The sequence below is a fragment of the Pangasianodon hypophthalmus genome, chromosome 7 (genome assembly GCF_027358585.1).
Source record: "Pangasianodon hypophthalmus isolate fPanHyp1 chromosome 7, fPanHyp1.pri, whole genome shotgun sequence".
NCBI classification, from domain to species: Eukaryota; Metazoa; Chordata; class Actinopteri; order Siluriformes; family Pangasiidae; genus Pangasianodon; species Pangasianodon hypophthalmus.
The window spans coordinates 9,370,229-9,393,069 of NC_069716.1; the positions used below are offsets into that span (position 1 = coordinate 9,370,229).

A 22,841-nucleotide genomic window follows, 5' to 3' on the forward strand; every position below is an offset into this window, starting at 1 on the left:
GAGAAATATGTACTTGTGTGAAAACAAAAGCTGAACCATTCCACTTTTCCAAGGTTTGTGTTGGGATGTTTACGTTGCCATGGAGACCCCACTGCCAATCATTATGCTGACATGCACACACGCTTCTGATCAGGCAGAATATAGGCGTTTTTGTATAGGAGTTTAATTGTAGTTAGGTATATGCATTTTTTTATATCTACTCTTGTTTAATGCTGAGTCTGATGTATCACAAGTATCATGTTTTAACAGTTAAAGCCATACTGACGTATTTATTTTAATGCCTACGTTGCAACGTGAAAGGTTGATGTTTGGTGGCACTCTTGGGTAATAAAGGTCTATGTAGAACCAAGTTTAATCAGATTTAAAAAGCCTGTCATTTAAAGCTCATATCACCCCAAGGGGAAAAAGAATACATTTAATACCACTTAGTATCACTAATATTTTTAACAGAATTGAAATTTTCAAAGTTTTTTCCAAAGCATATAATTGTAACTAGCTACACTCTCTATTAATTAATTAATTAATTAAAGACTGGTGTACTTTTTATCCATTTATAGTTGCATTTACTGTTACTGCCTACTAGCACTCAACTATAACTATACACGTAACAAGTTCTGGTTATCAGTTATGTTATAGCAGCATTAAACAGTCATTCCCTCACCAGCCTGTCTTGTTTTTCTTCTCTTGAAAGTTATAAGACACAGTATGCAGCTTGTCATGTTGCACAAAGTGTTCTGTCTTTAGACGTTCTTGTGGCGGAAAACTTAAAGGAACAGCTTTATTTCTGACTGGAGACTCCTTCCCAAATTGCTAAATAAACATCTCCCTTACAGAAAGCTTTGCCATTTCAACAATTCTGATTTTCTCTTAACGCGTTTTTGTCAGAGCTGTGCTGTAATAGAAAACTAATCAACACACTCTGACCAATCAGATGTGAGAGTCTCTAAAGAGTGCTGTAAAAAAGCCTTGGTCCCTTTATACATTATAAATGATTTAAATGTTCTTAGAGTTAGAGGCCCTCGTTAGTTTTAGGTAAATGCCCTCTGGGCTGTTTAACCAAATTTCATTGTAATTAAGCGACAATAATAAACATAAATTTGTCCTAATTGGTTAGTTTCTTATTATGTATATATTAAAAAACATATTACATGTTATAAATTATATTACATGTACAATCGAGGGCCAGCTGTGCTCTGTGCTGACCCCTCCACTGCTGCCGCACACCTGCTCTGGCTCACATCTGGGAGAGTGGTCATTCAACATCAGGGTGTGTTTATGAAAAGCACACACACCAAATAGGTACAGGGAATAGGCGGCACGCATCTGCTACAGGGGCGCACTCGCATGCAGACCCTGACCTTTTGTTGAGCGAGAGCATTGTTCAGCACAGACGCAAGGTGAATGTTCACCCTGGCATTCTCCAACGCACATTCTGAGCCGGTGATTGCCGTCTGCCGGCCACAGCAGAAAGGCGTGACCGTTATTGTTAGCCACAGCTCGGCGGCAGATGGCGGACACATCATACAGGCGGAAAGTGAAGTCAGAAAGAAAGGGTGCTTTGATTAACGCGCAAGTTTCGTATCAAAGAAAAGAATGACTCATTTTGACATGTGAAAGACACGTGTGAGGAACATTTTTGGTTTAATGTAATATATAATCCTGTCTTATAGTAGTAGGTTAATGTGGACTGGATTTGTGGTGTTGTCTTTAAGATATTTCACCACATATCTGAAGGGCGTCATCAGTCGGACTCTGTGCTAATAACTTCTCTGGCATTTATATCTTGGGGTAATTGAAACCTGTGTGTGCATGAACAGAGAGGACAGTTGGTCCATCTATTTCAAGCTGGAACAACCATCCGTTAATCTATTTGGCAATCTTTTAATCAGTATCGTCTAATAAAAATGAGTGGTCTCAGAACTACAGACTCCAGTCTGTCATGTGACCATAATAAAATTTATGGATGACAAAATTGTAAATTACCAGCAGAGATTAAAGAATTTTCCATCACTCAGTAACATATTTCTGTGATACCGGAAGCCTGGTCACACAAGGCTTTTTTTTTTTTTCTAGGATGGCTGAAATTTGCCATTTTTCTTAAGTATATTCCAATTTAGTGCATGTCCTCTATACTAACACAATGGGATCTTTATTTGTTCCAGGGTCTCTCCATGCGCTTCAACCAGCCGTCATATCCTTCTGTAGGCATTGGAGGATCGTCAAACTACTTCCCTTTCAACGTGGCAGCTCTGGCCTCCATGTCCAACCAGCAGCTGGAGGTTAGTAATGAGTGCTGCATTCACACTTTGCATGCCACAGTTCCTCAGCTAATTTGATGCGCGTCCCCGGGCACTCGACAGTTGGCGCAGGTCTGTGCCAGCTGCTATTTATGGATGCCTTCATTGCCATTGTGTTATTGAAAGCATGGTATGTTCAGTCAGATTATAAACAGAAGACTGTGTCTGTCATTGAAACTCGTTTATCAAGCTGGATACGAGCAAATTTATCCATAAATCATTTGCAGGAGCATTTACAAATGAACTGTGGTATCTAGTTAATTCAGAAATAAGTCCATATCCTATGAGAGCTCCTGAGTTTGTCTGAATTTGCATAGGAGACTCACTAATGTAAACCTCGACCGATGTAATTTTCTGTTCTCAAATTTCTTGAATTTATCCCTTAAACAGTGTGTGCCAGATGGAATAGTCAAATGTGTCCCTAATAGTAAAGTCAAAGATTTCACTTTTAAGCAAAATAAAGTTGTAATATTTACACCAAAGAGAGGCTCTTTGCACTTCACATTTTCCACTTCTTCACAGTAAAGGCCTGCTGTTTGAGTGGAGTAAACTGTGGTTCTTAATTTTTTGAGCATTTACTGTTCAAGCCAACATAGATAATAATGAATTGTCTGCTTTCCCCTCCTTTTTCTCCACAATTCTACATTGAAGGACCTGATCAACCAGGGTCGACAGAAGGTGTTGGAGGCCACCAACGCTCTGAAGGCTTTGCCCCGGGAGCCGCTTGAGGACATTGTCGGGCAGGTGGTAAGTAATGGGGAGGAGAGAGGGCAGTATTATTAAACTTTTAACAATTTTGAGCCATATATGTTGCTATCATTCACAGATATCCAGCCAATTTAACAAATAAAGAAAACATGATAGGGTATGCTGTTACTGGATGCTCTTACACTGCGAAGCTGATCATTTTCCAGTGACAGCATGTGCCACAGTGTCTTATTCGTCTTATACCACAGCAGTTTGCATATCACTAGGCTCTCTGTTGATGTTGCAGAGAAACTGCAAAGCTCCCTGTCCTTTGCTAAATGAATATCTCCTCACAGAGAACTTCACAATAATTTAAGATAGAAACAATAACGTATTAGTACAAGTGCATTAATATAAACCATTGATTTGCCTTGCAGCTGGCAAAGCTGCTGTTATTGAAAAATAATTAACAACTTCTGACCAATCGGAGTGCTATTGTATAGAATTCATTGCACTTCAAATCAGTAGATAACCACCTTTTGTTTCACACCCTTTGCTTCCTTTTGTTAGAATCAAAATGAGACTAGTCTTGAATGTATTTTAAATCTAAATATATATCAAATTAAATAAATAGAACACAAAATATTGGGGTACCTGATTTAACACCCAATTTTGTGAGAAGCCCAAAAATCATGATCCCTGCTCTACTGTCAGTTCTTAGAGGAATGTTTTGGGCCAAGCAGGTTTCTCTTCATGTGCACACTTTAGTTTTGCTTGGCTATAGAGTAGGTATATCAAAGACATAAGATGTTTTCTCCATGTTTATGGATACGCCACATATATGGTTCATGTGCGAGAGGCTGTGCATGTGTCTTCAGAGAGCCCAGACTAACAGGTGGGTTTGTGTTTGGCAGTGGAAGGAGAATCCCAATCTGTCAGAGGCCCAGGTGCAGGGCATGGCTCTGGCCAGACAGGCAACCATCGACATGGAGCTGAAACACAGAGAGGCCGTGTACCGAGACATTCTCAATAAGCAGCAGACGGTAATCTCTTTTATATACGGTCTACTTCTTTCCCATTTACTTTTACTCATTTTTACACAGTACCCTACACGAAGCTGTGCTGGCCGTTCTCAATCTGGGTAACATACAACACTTAGCAGGGTCAGCTGTTTACATATTGATGATATTGGTGAGAGCATTTCACAACAATACGACTTGTTTGGGTTACGGTTCAGGCAGATTTGAGGTTAAGAGTAATGGTTGGGTTTAGTTTGGGGTTAAAGTTCAGTTTAAGGTATGTTGAGTGTTTGGACAAAGGTAATGGTTAATTCATGCTTATTCAAATGCTAGCTGAAGATTAGTTAACCCATCTCTCTTAGACATTCCTAATAATGAGTTCACTTTCTGAGGGAGCACCGCTTTGCGTTTTCACATCAGGTTCCTTGACACTACACAGAATGCAAAAAAAACGAGAATAAGGAAGTGTTTGCTGGATCATGGGCAGCGAGTTGCCATTCCATCTCAAACATGAACTTTGAGGTGCATGTTCAGTTAAAAAAGAAAGCGTTTTTGTGTTCTGTGTAAAGTATCAAAATGCTTCCTTTTTCTTGTTTTTTTGCAAAAAAAAAAAAAAAAAATCTTGTCTGGGATGGACTGATAACTGCCCATTATCCAGCAAATGTCTTCCTGTTGTCATTCATCATTTCAACGTTTGTTCCATTAAATCTGTCTGTCAGTCTCTTGCATCAGCACAGTCTGTCCTTGTGATGGAAAAAGTCATTCTCCAGTCTGCAGCGGTTTTGTGTCACTTTGTCGAGGTCTAATTTTACTGCCTTATCTCCATCTCCTCCACAGCTGATGATGTACGTGCAGAAGGTGATCGCCAATCGCAAGGTTCAGGAGCAGCAGCTGGCACTTGCCAGGCAGGGGTTGCTGATGAACCAGCTGGCCATTCAGAACGGCATCGCTGGGGGAATGAGTCAGATGGACCTGCTGGGCCTGTACCAACAGCTCGGTGCCCTCCAGGGTCTGCCAACCTCCCAGATAGGCAAGAACCCAGGGCCTTCAAAGGGCCTGTAGATGCCCTCACTAAAACCGTGCCCCTTTTTTGGCCAGCTCCTGTGTGGGCATCCCAAAAATAACCAGCTCGGACCCTTTTTGCCCCTTTTGAGCTCTCATGTAGAAATCTGGGATGGATATCTAGAAGACTTTGGCAGGATGGTTTGTAATTCTCTGTATATACAGCCTTAGTGTTTAAGTTTTATTCTTTTTTTTTTCCTCAACATATTTAAAATATTCTCCCAAAATGCTTTTAAGCATTGCATTGTTCTTTTCCCCTTAAATAAGGGCTGTGCATTATTTGATTTTTTTTTTTTTTTTTTTTATACAGGTCAAGGAAAAAAAAAAAAAAAAACAAAGAACTTACAACCTCTGTGGACCATAGTGTTGCTCATTACGTATGTTCTAAGTGATCTAGAAGAATCGTATTAGGTACTGCATAATATCTGTCTACTAGTGGATGATCAGTGGTGCTGTGAAAGCCCAGTGCCCAATACGCACTGTTCAAAACACCTTAAACAAAGGAAAAAAAAGATGCAGTGACGGCCTTACATCAACAGTTTGTTGTTTTCAAACACACTGAACAGACTCTTCTTTTCTATTATGCTTTTAGGCTTTTACACTTGTCGTTGCTTAACTTGTAATGGAATGCCCGTGTTGTTAAAACTGCTTGCCAGATTCCTTGGACTTTTGTATCTTCTAATTCCTTGTTGTAAAGTGATGCCTAGCATAGTGTTGTACTGTTCATTTGTTTTGTTCCTCTCGTCTTAGCGGGTTCTCGTCTCTCTGAGATGACTGGTTGTGCTCCTGTAATTTAAAGGCAAATTGTAATGGTTAGGCTGCATCTATCTTATAATGCTCACTAACCATACTAGGCTGGCCCTCAGGCTACCATATTCTACTTTCAGCACATTTAAAAATGGCATAGATATTTCTAATTGGATTCTAGTTTGCACAGGGTGCATTTCAGAAATGTAGATCAACTTTTCATTTTCCTCACAATGTTCTCATGTTAGCAAATATACCCACTTGTTTTGCCATTTATCTGATCTACTATTTACTAGAATAAGTATTTAATATTACATTTAAATAAAGTGACCAAAAGGGTGATTTGCATTTAGTAGTCTCATTGGTGTCATTAGGTGCTTATTTATTCAGTCATTCATTCATTCATCTTCAGATTACAAGGTTTGCCTTGTTGGTTGCCTGGATACAGTGATGAGGCACCAATCCCATGAGTCTTCAGTTCAGCTGACAAATAATTTTAAGTCATTCAGCTTGGTCACATGAACCCTATTCTTTGCAGTCTGGATCATTTTTGGTGCCATTTTAACAAACATAATTCTTCCAAATATATTTACATATTTTCATGGATTATTATGGCAGTTCGATGATATGGGTGATGATAATCCATGCATTGTGAAAACCTGTGAAAATTACCACATCCTTCATGTGTGTCTTTCACATGTTTCTTATGTCTTTGACTAACTCGTGACTCAACCCGGACTCTTGACTGAAAACTCGTGAAATTTGCACCTGTATAAAAATATTAACAAAAACTCTTATAAGATAGGACCACCATGTCAGCACAGTAAATGAATATAACTGTTCTTTATTTCAACCTTAAATGTGCATGTTAGTCTGTCGGTTCTGTGACTGTCCTGCACAGTAATTATCTACACTGCTCCTCACAAAGGTAATTAAGCACCACACTGGGGAAAAGAAATGCAGAGCTCTTAGCAGTGTTGGGAGCAGTGCTGTTTTTTATAGCAAGGTCGACCAAAGCACAATACACAAAGCGGGGTCCTGTTTCTCCTGCTGCAGTAGATGAATGCATTCTTGGGAAGATAACATTAAAACAGCTACTGAAGTGTGTTATTGTCACTCATTCGCTCTAAGGACCACTACACAATTTTTTTATATATGTTGTGGTGTTCGCCAGTTTTTGTTTGAGGTTTTGTTTAGTAATGCCCTAAGACTTGAAATTATGGACATGAACAATAAACTTTATCATTTTAAACAATAGAAAATACAGTATATGGCCAAAAATATGTGGACACCTGACCATCACACCTATATGTGGGTTTTTCCCCCCATACTGTTGCCACAAAGTTGGAAGCACGCACTTGTCTAGGATGTCTTTGTATGCTGTAGCATTACAATTTCCCTTCACTTGACCTAAGGGGCCCAAACATGTTCCAGCATGACAATGCCCCAGTGCACAAAGCCAGCTCCATGAAGACATGGTCTGCCAAGGCTGGAGTGGAAGAAATCAAGTAGCCTGCACAGAGCCCTGACCTCAACCCCACTGAACACCTTTGTGGTGAATAGGAACACCAACATCCCTGACCTCACTAATGCTCTAAGGGACAAAAATACCCACAGCTAATTTTCAAAATCTACTGGAAAGCCTTCTAAAAAGAGTAGAGGTTATTATAACAGCAAAGGGCAACTATATCTGCAATGGCATGTTCAGCAAGCACATATGAGTGTGATGGTCAGGTGTCCACATACTTTTGGCCATATAGTGTAGCTATATCATAGATTTATTTTTTTTTTTTGAAAGGAAGGTTTCCTTAGACACATGTGAAGCCACCCACAACATCTTTTTGGGCTGCTGCTCATGCTGTGTCACAGGGCAGCATAACACACTGACCTCTTCCTCACACAAGGCATCACCATGATTCGAATTTGCGATCCCTCAACTATAGGGAACTTTTCTGTTGCGCCACTCGGACACCCTGCTGTATTGTAGTTTAATGTAATGAAAATTATATTTATCGGGAACTAATGTCCAGTGTATATCATTTTTAAAGGTTAAGTTCAACCCTGCCATCATTAGGGAAGATGTCCTGGGTGCGTGCTCAGGTGGAGGCCCAGGAAATCCACTGACATGGAATAGGCCTGTTCGATGAAAATATTCATAGGTTTTGTCCCTAGCAATTTGGTTAATAAAGAAGACTTGGTCTGTTTTGAATGATGATCTCAAATGCTGAGAAATTATAAGCAAGCAATAAAACACTTTGGGGCATGTGGTTATAGGAAAACAATCAATGATGGTAATGCAACCTGACATGAAGCAAAGCTATCCTGAAGCTGATTATTTTCCTGTCACAGCATGTCCCGAAGAATTTTATTCCTCTTCTTCCACGGCAGTTTTTCAATCATTCTAATTTTTATTAATTAAAGAATGACACATCATACTTTCTGTTTATAATTACCTTTAATGTGGTGGAACATCCACAAGACAAGACAAGTTAGTTCCTGCTTTCGCTTAGATTATAGCAGCTGTAAACATTTGGCCCCACACTAGCCTTTGTTTTCTTTTCTCCTTTGAAGTTAATAAAAAAAAAAAAAAAAAAAAAATGCATCTTGTTCTGGTAATAAAAAGTCCTCTATCCTAAAGACTAAAGACCTGGATTACAGCCGACTGCTACTCAGTTATTTGTTTAGGCCAATAGCTTACAAAAAAATCATGATAAGTTAGTTTTTAATTTTTAGTACATGTGTGTAAATGTGTTATTTTGTTACATATGATGTAAATAGTTTGACATACTGTTTTGACGTACTTTTCCCTGTATACTGTGCACTGCAGTGCTTTCCCTAGTAATTCTATCTATCTATCTATCTATCTATGCAGTAAAATCATCTGTGCCTAATGATTTGAGTTGTACAAGTGCAAATACTTGAGACTTGACTCAGACTGGAGAAAAGTGACTTGTGAACATTTCTAGCCTCAGCATACAGAGCATCCCTCCTTCATCTGCAACACCTCTGCTGTACATTCCTTTCTTTTCTCTGCCAGGATTTCTTCCACTCAGGGTCTTTTGGTTTTCCATTTGGCCCTCTCGAACACCCCCCTCTCCTCCCCCCAGGGAAGCGTGCATTCACAGCTCACAAAAAGAGTGAAACATTACAACTATTGCAGATGTTGAAATGTTGATCCCATCTTTCTTATACGGAGATTACCACTAGGCTACATTTGCAACACATTCCTCCTGGCCGCTAGGCAGCTGTTCCCCTCATCTACGTACTTCAGCTCCACTGCTGATCTCATGGTGCGTGAATATGCATTAATGCTAAAAGTATCCCAGCATGGTTATGCCGATATGAAGCAGATGATATAATTGATCATATTTTCACAAATTATCCATATCTAAGATCCAGGATTCCAGTTTGTTTTGCGTTTTAGTGTGAGAATCAGCTCGCCATGTGCAAGAAAACAATGCTCTGGATCTGTTTGGAGGGAACATTTATTAAAATCATTGTTCTTGTACACCAGAAAGTCTTCAGGCCCTATTTTTCAACAGGTTTGTCAACCAGTGACCCACCTTTTATTGTTTTGCTTGCTGCACACTTTTGATTTATGCCTCTGCAGGCTGTTTAGGGAGAACTTTCTCATAGGTTTCCTGAGCCAAGAACAGTCTCTTTACATCATCAGCCATCATCCACATCTCCATAGAGATTGATTACGCAGGGCTGCAGCTCTGCTCTGGAATTCACATTCTCTGGAGCAGTAGGCATTTGTCAGATGGACTTTCATCCCTGGTGTAGTGCTGTGATCTACACTGAAGGTATTTTCTGTAACTGTGCAGCTCCAACATACTTCATTTTAGATTAATAACCATTGCTCTTTCAGACACATCCGTCCTGATCGAAGAAACTTTCAATGCAATGAACAAATCAACTCAATACTTCTCCATAGAACATTTTAATTATAAGAGAAACTTATCCTCAGGCAAAAATGGTCACTCGCACTGAACAATCAATAGCAGGACAATTTTATTGTCGTTCATTCATGTCGAACTGATAGCCCTTTTCAGTAAATCTACAACTCTTATAATTTCAAGTTCATTACAAAATAGAGACTTTGAAATAAATAAATATATTTATATAAAGATTTAGAATTATACATTATATGTAGAAAATAAATATATTGTACATCTTATAAATAGGTTCATCCATATTTACACTTGTCACTTACATTTTAAGAATGTTCCTGACAGCCTTACATTACATGTCACACCTTGTCAGTTGACCAACACACTGCAACCTTTCTGCATATCCCATAGCTTTTCCCTGGTTTCAATAGAAATATCATTCCTTTTCCCCCCTAGAGAGTGCATTCATTTTTTTAGCTGTCAACAAGCAGACTTTTCTATAACCTTCAAAAGAAAAGGAGTGAAATTGCAGAGTGGATTCTCTAAGTGCTAATTTATCTCCGTGTTTCACACTGGAGATGGTCTTTTCCACTCTGTCCTGACAGGTGTTCGTTCCTCTTTGGTGGTCTTTTAGGCCTTTATCTTAAAAAAACCCTGAAGTCTTTTATGGTTTGGCTTTTTATTAGTGATTGTTTCCATAAGTTTGCCAGTTTTATTACTTAGCAGTACCTCTCACTTGTGTCTCACCAAGTGTCCTTAAATATACATTTGTATTAAAAAAAAAACTCTTTCTTTTTTATGTTTCTCTTACTGAGATGCTACTGTATAATCTTTGGAAGAAATTGTCCTTGTCCACCATGTAAAGAGCCCCTAAATAAGTGTTCGCATAATAATTTCCTTTCACCATAGGATCAGCACCATGGTCCCTTAGCAATGCTCACTGTGCATGCCTACAGCATTATGAAGGTGAGCATGAGTTTACAAAGACACTTACAGTGGGATTAGCGCCTATGCTTGAGTTCAGTGGTGCTAATGTTGCAAGAAGCGATAAGCATCCAAGTTTCAACTGGCTTGCGGATGTGAGACATAAAAATGTTTAAGACATACTGAAATGGCCAAGACCAAAACTGGAGCCTAGCTCACAAGTGGTTCTTTCCATCGTGAGTGGTTCCTCGGCAATTTTTGAGCGAGTACCAAGTTATCTAAGGATGAGGTGGTTGCATGACACCATGAGGCCCCTGAAGTCAACACCTCTCCCTCAGAAACCTCTTGGCACTGGTGGTGGATGGAGGAATGTCCTCTCTGCACTGTGGTTTAAAACCCATTAAGGAGAGGAAACAGATCCATCCAGGAACACACACGTACTGTTTATCTCAGTCACCGCTGGAGAGGGACTCCTTGCTTTGGACCAGAAGGCAAATCTAAACAGTCGTGAGGGAAGAAAAGGAGGGTCTCCGTAAACCATAACTTTCTCTGATTCCCCTTCACCCCTCCCCGCTCCTCCAGCGCTGGCTGGACTTTTGGTCACCTGTTCTGGAACAAATCCCTGTACGCCTGGGCGATCTTCTCGATCTCCACAGGCCTGGGCAGGAAGTGAGTCAACTTCTGGTGCTTTTTAGTCCTGCCGCCTTCTCGAGGCGAACCGTCCTTGTTCAAGGCCACATAGTAGTACCTCCCGGTGTCTGCATGTTTGTACAGCGTAGATGCGTAAGTGTTGTACCAGTTCTCTTCAAATTGCTCACGGAAGACACACTCTGCTGTCAGCTTTTTCTGCAAGAAAGCCAAGGAGAAGAGAAGATGTGATTTAAGTTTTAGCTCAATTTCCAGATTTGGCGAACAAGCTTGCATCAAATTCTTGCCGGGGAAAGTAATGCAGTTTATAATAACAGGCGTTTCACAATGAATGAAGCTTTACACTTGTAAATGGTTGAGAAATGGACAAATCTATCACTGTTACAATTCTGAAGACTCTTGACCTGATAGAACTAGAAGAGGCGTAAACGTGCTCAGGCTGTAGCCAGGCATTGGAAAGAGTAACGAGTGTCCCTGCTTACGTGACTGCAGCTACATAAGCGTCTTCCTTAAAGGTGAAAAAAGCAGCATTTTCTCACTTTACCTGATTTCCCCTTGTGTCACCATTTGCAAATGAGTGGCAGCTGTTTGACATTGGGCAACAGGTGCTTGCTGTAGAAAGTCATCACAGCTGGCTTTTCAGTTTACACCCAAAATCACTCCTCGAACATGTTAACCTTTCGGTCTGTTTCCCCTGTGACGCAACCAGCCCAGCTTACACTTAAACACACAACACACTCACACACACAGCAGCCAGCGAGAACTCCTGTGTGGCCTGCTACTACCACACCACTGACAGGACTAAATGAGCGATCGCTTTGGGTTCAGCAGGTGAACCTCTTCTGGCTGACTGCGTTGCCGAGAACAATAGAGCACACTGGGGCTACATCATTTTTCCTGCCAAAAAAGCAGTCATGCAATGGCTCTAGCTCAAGTGTCAGTGTTAAGGCGGCTCACTTGGACCATCTAAGGTGGCTGGACATTGTAGAAGTTGCTTAAAAAATTGGTTTAAATTCTTAAATGAGGTAGTTAGAGATGTACCAAGATAAACATAGTGAAATATAGAAATAATTAATATAGAACTTTTAATTAAACTTTAATTAAACTCTCCAGTAACTGGGTGCTGAGTCTAAACATTGGGCTAGAGCTGTCCAGTGTTCTAGCTTAAGTTTTCTTCAGACGGTTAATTGTCCTTGTGAGGTATTTGGAGTTAAATAAAACGTAGTGCAATTGACTGGCATAGAATATTCTAGACAAATGACTAATGCCAGTCCACGCCTTAAAGACTAAACCCAATAGTCATGCAGTTGTTAAAATAAATTAAAAGCTAAGAGGAGCAAATTAGCATTGGGTGAACTGAATCATGGGAGCTCTTGTTCATTGTTGTACTTCAGCATTCAAAGAAATCATTTTCAAGTTGTTAAAAGTTCATACAGCAAGGAAGCCTTACATTCGCCCTGGTTGATGAACACAAGCATCAATCCTCATACACCTCCAGCCTGCCTGAGGAATGATGCTCGTGTCTGCACAATTGGCAGCGCAATTTGTGAATTAACCTGTGACTGCAGTGATTTTAATAAGACGTTATCATGTTACATGTGAAGTCATTTTTCCCCTCCCTGTCTGTAATAAGCTCACTCTGACTCTCAAGATCCACAGACACTTGTTGAGGGCGCTGGTTTATTATCGGTGGAAATCTGATAGCATGTTTCTCCCACAGCCATGCAGAAGGCTCGAGTGGCGGGAAGACAGAAGAGTTTCCTATAAATGGTGTTTCATGCACACCACCGGCACCCACGACGTGACTCGGTTCGTAGCCCATCCTGGTCTCTGTTACCATTTGAGCACTCGACCAAAGTAAAGCACTTTCCATGTGCGACTGTGCAGGAATATACAAGTAACTGAGAGCACTCACAGACCATATATTGCTAATATGTGTGTGTACTCAGTGCTTTGTGTATATCCAAGAAATATGTAAATATTTTAGTGACTATGAAGCAAAATGAAGAGGCTATCCTTCTAATTTAGGATTCATGGTGCTTTCTGCAGGGTCTTTCTCATGCCTTTCTCAACTTCAGAAGACAAAAACAAGGTAACTCAAACAGGCCAACTGTTTTTGCTCTCAGGGGCCCCTGGTGCTGTTCCAGCTCTGTCTGATGTCAGAGGCATGGCGTGATACTCACTGGTGGAAACGCTGCCTGTTTTGTCTGGTTTGGTGTTTTTCACATGTCTGCATCATATGGGAAACAGACTTGAGATTAAGGGCCGGTGAACTGCTTGCTATCCTCTTAACATTGTAGTTAGACTCTTGGCTGCCGTCCCACTGCACGAACTTTAAAACACAAAGCTCATGGGTGCAGGTGTGTGCTTATGCAGGTGTCTGCTAGAACGGTTCTGGGGTTTGTGTGGGTTTGACTTACCGACCCATAGAGTTCTCCTTTTTCATTCATTCCCAGATAAAGTCCGGCATCCACCCCTCTTATGCTGACCAGCCCCACAGCCAGGCTAATGAACTCCAGGATACCTGCCATAGAGAAACTCTGGTGAGACAATTACCAGACACCACGGTCCGCATCAGCACATCTAAGCATTACTCGCAAAGATGTATTTATGATCTACGCCATATGAACAGAATGGATGTGATGAAGAGAACTGTTCTTTAAGTAGAAAAATGGCACCCTTTGTTTTTTTTTTTTTTTGTTTTTTTTTTTTTTTTGGGTGTTGGCCTTGCATTATGGAAACAATGAACCTGGTAATGGCTGCAAAGAGCCAGACATATTAATGATTCCAGTAACACCACCCAGGTGTCATCAGGTTCCGTGTCGGGAATATATATGGGATGGGTAATGCATTTTACAGGTCAAATCTTAAAATGTGCTCTTGCAGCTCTGATGTGTACTTAAGTGAATAAAGCATTTATAAATGTAAGACAAGTGAAAAAGTAAAAGAGGAGAAGGTTAATTCCTTTCACACACTGACATTCAATCATCATTGAATCATCTTTAGTAACTGCTTTATCATGGTCGGGGTGGCAGTAGATGCAGATTCTACCCCGGGAACACTGGGCACGAGGCGGCAATACACCCTGGATGGGATGCCAGTCTGTCACAGGGCACCATACACACACACACACACACACAATTTCACAACTGGCATCACCAATCCACCTACCAGCATGTTTCAGGAGCCAGTAAGAGAGACAGTACTGGTACAGTAACTCGAACTCATGATTGAACCGCGAACCCTGGAGCTGTGATGGTGGTTATTCTATCCACAGGCAAACATGTTTGTGTTAATTTGTGTCAAGTCAAAAACTTCTCCCCGTTGTGATTTTTTTTTTAGTCCCTTTGCTTGGAAATATTACTATTGAATTCACCAGTCAATACAAATATTTTAGATGCATTCTTGAAATTGCTTAAATGAGGGATTTTATGTGATGTTGGATCAAAATTTACACCGAACACCTCTTTGGCTTTGCAGAACACCACGGATCAGTTACTAAAATGGCACTCAAGTCTGAAGATGACACAGAACCTCTGGATGCTAATCAAGAACATTCATGTTTCATATTTGCATTTTAATCAAAGCCATGGCCCGCTTGTACCATGCCGGCCTTGAATTTGCACATCAGGGGATGCTAGAAACATGCACGCCGAACACCCAATCCAATAAAACCGCTTGTTTTGGCTGAGAAAAACAAGCATTAAACTTCTTTGGATTCCACAGTGGTCATGCTTTAATTTAGAGTTATTCCAGCCTCCTGAGCAAGGCTGCACCTGCACAATGGCTGTTCGACGCACATGTCTGTGCCCTGACCTCATTTGTTTACCACTCTTATGCTAACCACACCTTGAATGATTTATATTAGTGGTATAAATTTGCTGTGTGTGTGCATATATACGTCAACCAACGTCCCATTGTACAAACTGGTACAGAAAAACAGCCCTGTGCTGTTCGCTTGTTTTTGACTAAGGAGAGACACCTGCGACTCAGCAGAGGGAATTAGAGCTGTGTGAGAGATAGAGGTGTAGAGGTCCTGGCTTCAAGTTGGTGGGTGGTAGAGAACGATCAACCATGCACTCTTCCACCTTAGATATTGGCACTATAACAGAACTGACAGTATTCAAGCCTTAATAATCTACCACATCATACATACATTTATATATGTAATGTAAGTGTTACTTTTTAATATAAGTAATGTAAGTATATATGATTTTATATATATAAAATCCTCATATCCCCTCTAAGGCCTATCTTTTGTGCCTTTAGTGTAAAATGTGCATGAAGTTTCATTTTAAAATGTACTTTAAATCATTAAAAGGGATAAAAGGTACATGTATAAAAGGTGTGACAAGAAGTACAGTATATATTTACATACACACATGCTGTATATAATTTTGTTCTATAGTTTACATTCTCTAAAGAGTCTCTAGTCTCTTATATCACATTATATAATACAGCATCCAATTTAACAGCATCTTAGAAATAGCATCTTAGCAGTATCTTATCCATCTTATACATTTATCAGTATTATATGAAGGTGTAAAAATGTATTGATGCACAGCAGATGAAGGATGAGGGTAAGAGGATGAAGGTAGTCTGAATGTTGTTTTATTTTGTGTTTAGTTTTCATATATTTTAGCAAGTCTGTGCACACATAAAACAGTTAAAAAGTGTTCAGCAAATGGCTTAATGCCATAAATCATGTATAATGCAGAGAAGTGGCACTGGCAGGTGCACTGAAGGGAACCCGTGCTGTTAAACGTGTGCTCGAGTGTGAGTGCTTCTCACCGAATCTGCTGTGGTCCTGTCTGGTGCCGTGCACTGTGCCGTTGGGGAAGATCTCCAGCTGGAAGCCGGTCCTGCAGTACAGCTGCCTCCTGCGCAGGATCCCTTTGAGATGATCGAAGTCCGTGAGAGAGCCGCGCCGCAGTCTGCCCTCGATCAGCCCGAGGCGCTCGTTCAACCCGGCCGGCGAGTCGGACAGAGGCGTGTTCCCGAGCGCTGTGAAACTCGGTAAATCCAGATCGATGGTGCCGAGGACTCCTCCGACCTCTGTCATGGTGCCCGTGTGAGTGTGACACGATTCAGAGAGTCAGACAGCACATGCCCACTCACAAGCTCAGCTTCATCCACGCTCCGTCGCTACTACTCAAACCTCGCTGATGCCCTCTTATCGTCTCCAATCAGCCTTTTTATACACATACTCCCCGTGCATTATCAAATTGGATATTCAAAAACCCAAGCCACGCCTGACCGGCATCCCTTCTTTTGCGCGCGCCAGTTTGCGTGGCGCAGATAAACGCGCGTGACTACAAGTTTTTGCCACTGTCGGTGGCGGGGAGCGCGAGCTGGACTTTTCTGCTTCAGCGACAGACAGAAGGGGAAGCGGGTTCATGCACAAGTACGAGTGCGCTCGTGCGTAACGGCTCCCGGACCAAGCGTCCGAGTGTGTGGCGAAGCGTCCAAAGCGAGCACGCGCATAGTTATCAGTGCTGTCTGAGGCCCCTCAGATGAGCTTCTCCCCTCATATGGACTTCACACACCAAAGCGACTCCAGTGCCGTGTTCTTCACGCGCTCAAGCATGGAGAGGCAAGCTTTTTTCTTTCTTTTTTCTTTTTTTCAGAGTTGATCTGATAGCGCAGGGTTACGAGTCACTATAGAAGCCGGGATTTGGGATTTTATTTTTCCTTTTTTTTTTCTTTTAATGAGAGTTTTTCTCCACCTCCCTGGGAGCAGGTGCTTCCTGATCTTCTCCCTGTGCGCTTCTACAGCACTGTGGCTCTCCCAATCTCCACATACTGTAGGCTTAAAAGAAATGGTGGGTGGGGGCTTTTTTTGGGGAGGGGGGTGGGGGGCAGATAATGACGTGTTTTATTAAAGTTGACCGATGTTGGGAATGTGGACCAAGAAGCAGACGGAATTTCATAACGTGATATAAAGCAAGCATTTGAAATAAGAACTGCATCTAACCCCAAAGAGCACATACACCATATAGACCCACTATCTATAGTGTTTAGTGGAAGTGCATCATTTGCAAGGCTTTTGCTGATTCAGTATAATATGCATTTGTAGTCTTTCTCAGAAAGTATCCTATTTTTATACAGCCATGGCCTCTGCATGGAAATTTTGGCAATACTTATAAAAGAGGAAATAATAACAACATTTGGAACATTGGAAATGATTTAGGATTTGATTTGGAGCTGTGAATTTGATATACACCATGTTCAACAGGCACTGACTTGTGCAGGATGAGAGCATGCTGTTGAAGGCCATGCATTCTTACATGTCTTTTTGGAGATGTAATATAAACAAAGACAGATTTAATTAGCCATTGGCAGCAGAAACATATCCATGTTGGACTGTGGAGTCCAAAAATAAAAGGCTTCAACCAGGAGCATGATTTAAAAGTTACTGGTGCAGGTTTATTATTTTAGGAAATCCCCATCCGCTGGGCTAATTTATCCGAATGGCATGAAGCACATCCTTAAGATAGAGCAGAAGTTGTTTTTATTAGCCCATCAATGCTAAGTAAGAACACTCTGCTTATGTTACACACCTGGTCATTTTGGTAAGCATACAACTATTTCGCAAGCGAGATAACAAGCAATGACCACTCAAGCCTTTGAAGGCATGGGAAGAGGGAAAAAAACAGTAATGTCCAATTATGATCTTAAACTCTGTTATATAGATTTGAAATGCAAATTAATATGTATTTTCACAGATTAAATCTATTCAGATATTCTTTATTCTTTGATTGTACCTAAACATTGTACTATCTTATAGAAGCAAGAGTTTTTTTCACCCTTTATGCATGATGATGTAATTAATATGGGGCATGTTCAGGCTCTTGTAGTTCATTAGTGTAATTATACCCTGATTAAGTGCAATGAATCAGGTGACCCGAGTCTGTTGCGTACACAAATCAATTCCCAAAAATAGCTGGAATCACTATTTCAGCATGGACAAGAGGAAGTGTGACATGATGGCAGGACAGCCCATCCAAACCCGGAGACAAGTTGTGACAACCATTTAGCCTGCTCCATTCCTCCAATCCATTCCATTCACATATCCTACTCATGTCTATTGAAAGATACCAAAAGTTTATCATTTTGAAAAGGATGAAGGTGAGGAAAGGACTTAGATGGGTCATGAGCCAAGATTAGCACTGTCCATGACTTCTGTAGTCAGTCAGTGGATGCATGTTCTGTCAAATCTGAAATGATAACTCTTAGGCAATGCCGTGAACAACTACAAGGATGCAAGGAGACCTTCACTGTCCACATTGTACTTGGCATTAGCTATAAAATTCATTGGTGACAACTATATATATTGGCCATTTTATTAGGAACACGTGTACGTGCAGATACAGGTCAAGAGCTTCAGTTAATGTTCACCCACAACCAACAACCATGCCATGCCATCATCTGTGTCTATATGATTATATGCATGTGCTGCTGGGACAATTGGCTGACTGCATGAACAAGTAGGTGCACAGATGTTCCTCATAGAGTAGTTGGTGAGTGTATACATACGTATGTACCTATTTCTTTCTAGAGTTAATATAGATTTACATATACATACTAGTTGATGTGGTGGATTTATGAGTTCACAGGGAAAATAAACAGGTTTAGAACATTTATAATGGATAAAGAATAGAAATAATGATAGTAATGCTGGTGCTTGGTCACGTCTGTTTTTACTCAGCTATTCATTTTATGGTGAGTTTTGTGGCATGAGTAGAAGTTTCCAAGTGAAAAAGTAATTTGTCACTAGAACAAAACTGCAGTTCTTACTTAACAGAAACTTGGCTCTCATGCAAAATTTGCAGCATTATTTGTTTTGTAGCACAGCACTATTACCAGTTTGAAACCATCATTTTGTATCAACACTCACTGAGAGTATGTTACAGTTCTAAAAATGATAGTTGCACATCTCTAGCATGAGCAATGCAATGCCATAACCTGCCACTAGTCTGCATTGAGGGTGGCCGTGGGCTGGGATGCCATCTTTTAGGGCCTCTCTTATAAAGAAATTAGCACTAACCATGGTGAATTCGAAAGCAAATGCTGTCCCCTCCCATCCTGGCATATGATATCGTCTGTTCTTATTTTACCTTTGTATCGGGGCTGCGCCCAGAAAAATGATATGCAGCACAGAGTTATTTGCAGAGCTGGATTCTGTGTTATTTTATTTCGTTGCGGAGACATAACATGCTGGGTCTCCCCTTTCACGCAGGTGGTCCTCCCTGCCTCAGTCAAAGCCAGGCGGCACGCACACCCACGGCTGAGTGAAGACACAGACAGATGCATGCGAATTTAGGTAATGGTGTAGCGTTTCAAGGGCCTGCTTGGCTTGGCGGTCTTGCATAAAGATAGTGTTAATTAATATGTTTGCTTTGCCTTAAGCTCTTTAAAAATAAAGTGCTCCATCTCTTGTCGAGCCACCAGTTGGTGAGGAACATTGTCTAAAACCAACATTTGTAATACAAATTAGTTTCATATGATAGTTTCATAAAGAGAGAGAGAGAGAGAGAGAGAGAGAGAGGATGAATTGTGTCATGCGACCCCCAAAGTTCTTCCCCAGTAATGCTGTAGCTACATTTCTTCAGCACACTTGAAGGTTCTGCAAGGTTTTTTTTTTTAAATTAACTTTGATATTGTGGTTTGCAAATCTAAAGGAATGGAAGTCCCAAAGTGTAAATCTGACTGAATGATCTTTAATGTTAACCCTGACTATGTTCCAGTTTATTATCACAGAGCAGACAACCTGAACTGATTAAAATATCAATTCTTAAATAGTGACAAAGAATCAATTGGATCTTCTTCAAAGGTTCCCTCTGGATGGCTCCTAAGAAACCCAATCATGTAAATAATTAGGCCAGGAAGTTAACATGTAATTGTGTCGTTTTGAATCTGGACACTGGTTATGTAAAGTGACTTTGCGTGATCATGAGAAAGACTCCATCTGAGCAAGACTGTTATTCTTTCTCCAACACAGACCAGAGATTTAGCCTCAAACAGATGTTAGAAGCCCTTTGTAGGGCCCTTGGCACTGAGCCAGGCTCTACCTATCTTCACAACTATTTACATGGCAATCCAGCTGGTCACCCCCCTCTTCTCTCTCTCTCTCTCTCTCTCTCTCTCTCTCTTGCAGAGTCATTCTGTTCTTAGAACTGGAAAAAAAAGACTGTAGACCTGAGCTACAAAGGAAATATTTCACCTTTTTTGTCCGCATACTTCTAACATAATGACGGGTTACTGTAGTCACCTAGGCCTTAAGGTGTCATCAACATTCCTGCTTGTAACTGTAATTTATAGTGATCGTATGGTATACACACTTCTGAAGATGCTCCTTCTGATAATATGAAGGAATGTTTTTGCTTGTTACTTAGCCTTATAGCAGCTTCTCTTCCATTTAATGGAATTAGTAAGTCAGATTTTGTACAATAAGATTTTTTAGGTACATCTGGAAAGTTAAAGTTGTTTGTTTGGTATAAATATGAAGGACTTCTACCTCACTTACAACCTCAGTCAAGGCTTTGGAACAGCATTTTGCATCTGCATAAGCCTCATTTTCTGACCACTAGAGGGTGCAGAGTGGCTCTCTTTTTAAAATAAATAAATCCAAGCTCTCGGGTTGCTTTAAAACCATGAACTGTCAGGGTATGATAAATAGATACACATTAGTTAATTATGGAGGAAAGTTGAGGGTGATGAGGGTGATGTAATCTTTTTTCACAGTCTCTTTTCTTTTTCACAGTCTCTTCTTTTTTTTTTTAAGGCGCTCTAGAGGAACGCAGTGGTGACTCTGAAACAGGCCGTTCACACCTTTGCAGCCTTGCTCGGATGACTTTACTCTCAGCATATTTAATCATCTTCCACTTTACAGTCTGACTAAGGCTTTTTCCTCTGATGCCCCTGATTTGTAAGGTCTAATATCAGTCAAAATAAGAATTGGGGTTTAGTCAGTAAACATAAAATATATACAGTAAAACATAAAAAAAAAAAAGTTTTCTAGGTTTTGCCCAGGTCAAATACGGCAGCAGTAGGAATAGATAAATATGTTGAGCACTGCAGTCTCACAGCTGCATGGTCCCCAGTTTGATCCTGAGCTCTGTCTTCTGGGATAAGCTCCAGATCCACCACAACCATGATCAATATGTGTTTGGTCATAATGGATATACTACATAGTTTCACTTTTTTAGAGCCTAAATTGTTGATTTTTTTTCAAGAACGTTAACACCAACTACAACAATCTGTGATCCCACAGCTGTAATGTTATAGCCCATTTATTTGAAGTACTTAACAATGTTTTAAAAGGTTTGTCTGCCTTATAAGGAAAATACACTTATGATCTCAGTCCCTGAACTTATCTGATCTACCATAAGACAGAGCAGCCAAAGGCTACTAAAAAGATTAAAATGATTATATCTTCTGCAGCACATCTTACTGGGGCCTACAGTCAAATCCAGAATTATTAGCAACCTTCAAGAGAATGGAAAAAAAAAAAAAATCAGTAGCAATTAGTAATTCTTTAATATACTGTAATTATGTTTTGGGAAATCTACTTTACTTTAGTATAAATAATTCTGTGGAATGTAACTTTTTACTTCACTGCATTTTTAAAGCAAATGGATTTTACTCCAATAAATTTTCCCAGCATGTTCAAATCAGTGTATAAAAATCATTCTTTCATCTTCAGTAACTGCTTTTTCCTGCTCAGGGTCGATGGATCCAGAGCCAATGCTGGGAACACTGAGTGCAAGAATTCACCCTGGATGGGATGCCAGTCCATTGCAGGACACCATGCACACACATTCAGACCCAGGGATCATTTAGAGGAGCTAATTCAACTTCCAGCATGTTTTTGAGGGGAAACTGTGGAACCCAGAACAAACGCACATGAACAACAAAAAAAGTGTGAACACAGACAGTAGCTCAGGATCGAACCAGAGACACTGGAGCTGTGAGGCAACAATGCTTCCTGCTGTACTATCATGTCACCCAATGCAAAAAATTATTATATAAAATAAATACAATAGAATACAATACAATGAATACAATTTTGGACAAATGATGCACCTTTCCTCTAAAAAAATCATTCTAATAATTCGAAGTATTTATTTAGTATTTATACAGCTCTCAAAAATATAAGCAGCTAATTTATTGACATACTTAAAGCAATTATTGAAACAATCTCAGTATCCAGAAACATTGTTGCTGTTGACCAAATATGAGGCTGTACAGTTGTAAAATTCCTTTGTCCTCCATAACAATGAGGAAAGCCAAAAAGCTTTCAACACATAAGAGACAGATGGTTGTTGACCTGCTAAAGTCAAGTAATAGATATAAAATCAAAGTATAAACAGTTGAAAATAACATTAAGCATAATAAGGGCCATAAAAGATTGGAATAGTTAAATCCTTGCCAGGAATATGAGTGATGAGGATACCGCCACCCTTCCCAGTGCAGAGAATAGTGTACATAGAAACAGTATAGTTTCACAAAGGCAAGCTTTAGATCTTGCAAGTGTCACCTCCATAACAGTAAGCTGTTTTTGC

At 40.3% G+C, this 22,841-nt stretch overlaps 2 protein-coding genes across 6 annotated transcripts in view; one reads left to right on the forward strand and one right to left on the reverse strand.

Annotated features, from left to right (window-relative positions):
* Positions 1–6,154, forward strand: part of atrx (ATRX chromatin remodeler) — a 53,107-nt gene extending 46,953 nt beyond the window's left edge. For all 5 annotated transcript variants that reach the window (XM_034305595.2, XM_053235452.1, XM_034305593.2 and 2 more), the window contains 4 exons: positions 2,163–2,279; positions 2,949–3,044; positions 3,899–4,027; positions 4,841–6,154. In XM_034305595.2, the coding sequence (XP_034161486.2) occupies positions 2,163–2,279; positions 2,949–3,044; positions 3,899–4,027; positions 4,841–5,065 (567 nt within the window). In that variant the 3' untranslated portion in view covers positions 5,066–6,154. The remainder of the gene's footprint in view (positions 1–2,162; positions 2,280–2,948; positions 3,045–3,898; positions 4,028–4,840) is intronic.
* A 2,839-nt stretch (positions 6,155–8,993) lies between these two features.
* On the reverse strand, positions 8,994–17,059 carry fgf16 (fibroblast growth factor 16). Its single transcript, XM_026940383.3, has 3 exons — positions 16,069–17,059; positions 13,698–13,801; positions 8,994–11,475 (listed from the first exon to the last, which is right to left on the reverse strand). Exons 1-3 carry the CDS (start codon positions 16,337–16,339, stop codon positions 11,230–11,232), a joined length of 621 nt encoding a protein of 206 aa, XP_026796184.1. The 5' UTR covers positions 16,340–17,059; the 3' UTR covers positions 8,994–11,229.
* Between the last annotated feature and the right edge of the window lie 5,782 nt (positions 17,060–22,841).

Coding starts and splice junctions, on each gene's coding strand:
- fgf16 (XM_026940383.3), bottom strand. CDS start 16,339: ATGACAGAGGTCGGAGGAGTCCTCGGCACCATCGATCTGGATTTACCG. Junction 13,802..16,068: donor ACAGGACCACAGCAGATTCG/GTGAGAAGCACT, acceptor TCTCTATGGCAG/GTATCCTGGAGTTCATTAGC. Junction 11,476..13,697: donor AAGGAGAACTCTATGGGTCG/GTAAGTCAAACC, acceptor GCTTTCTTGCAG/AAAAAGCTGACAGCAGAGTG.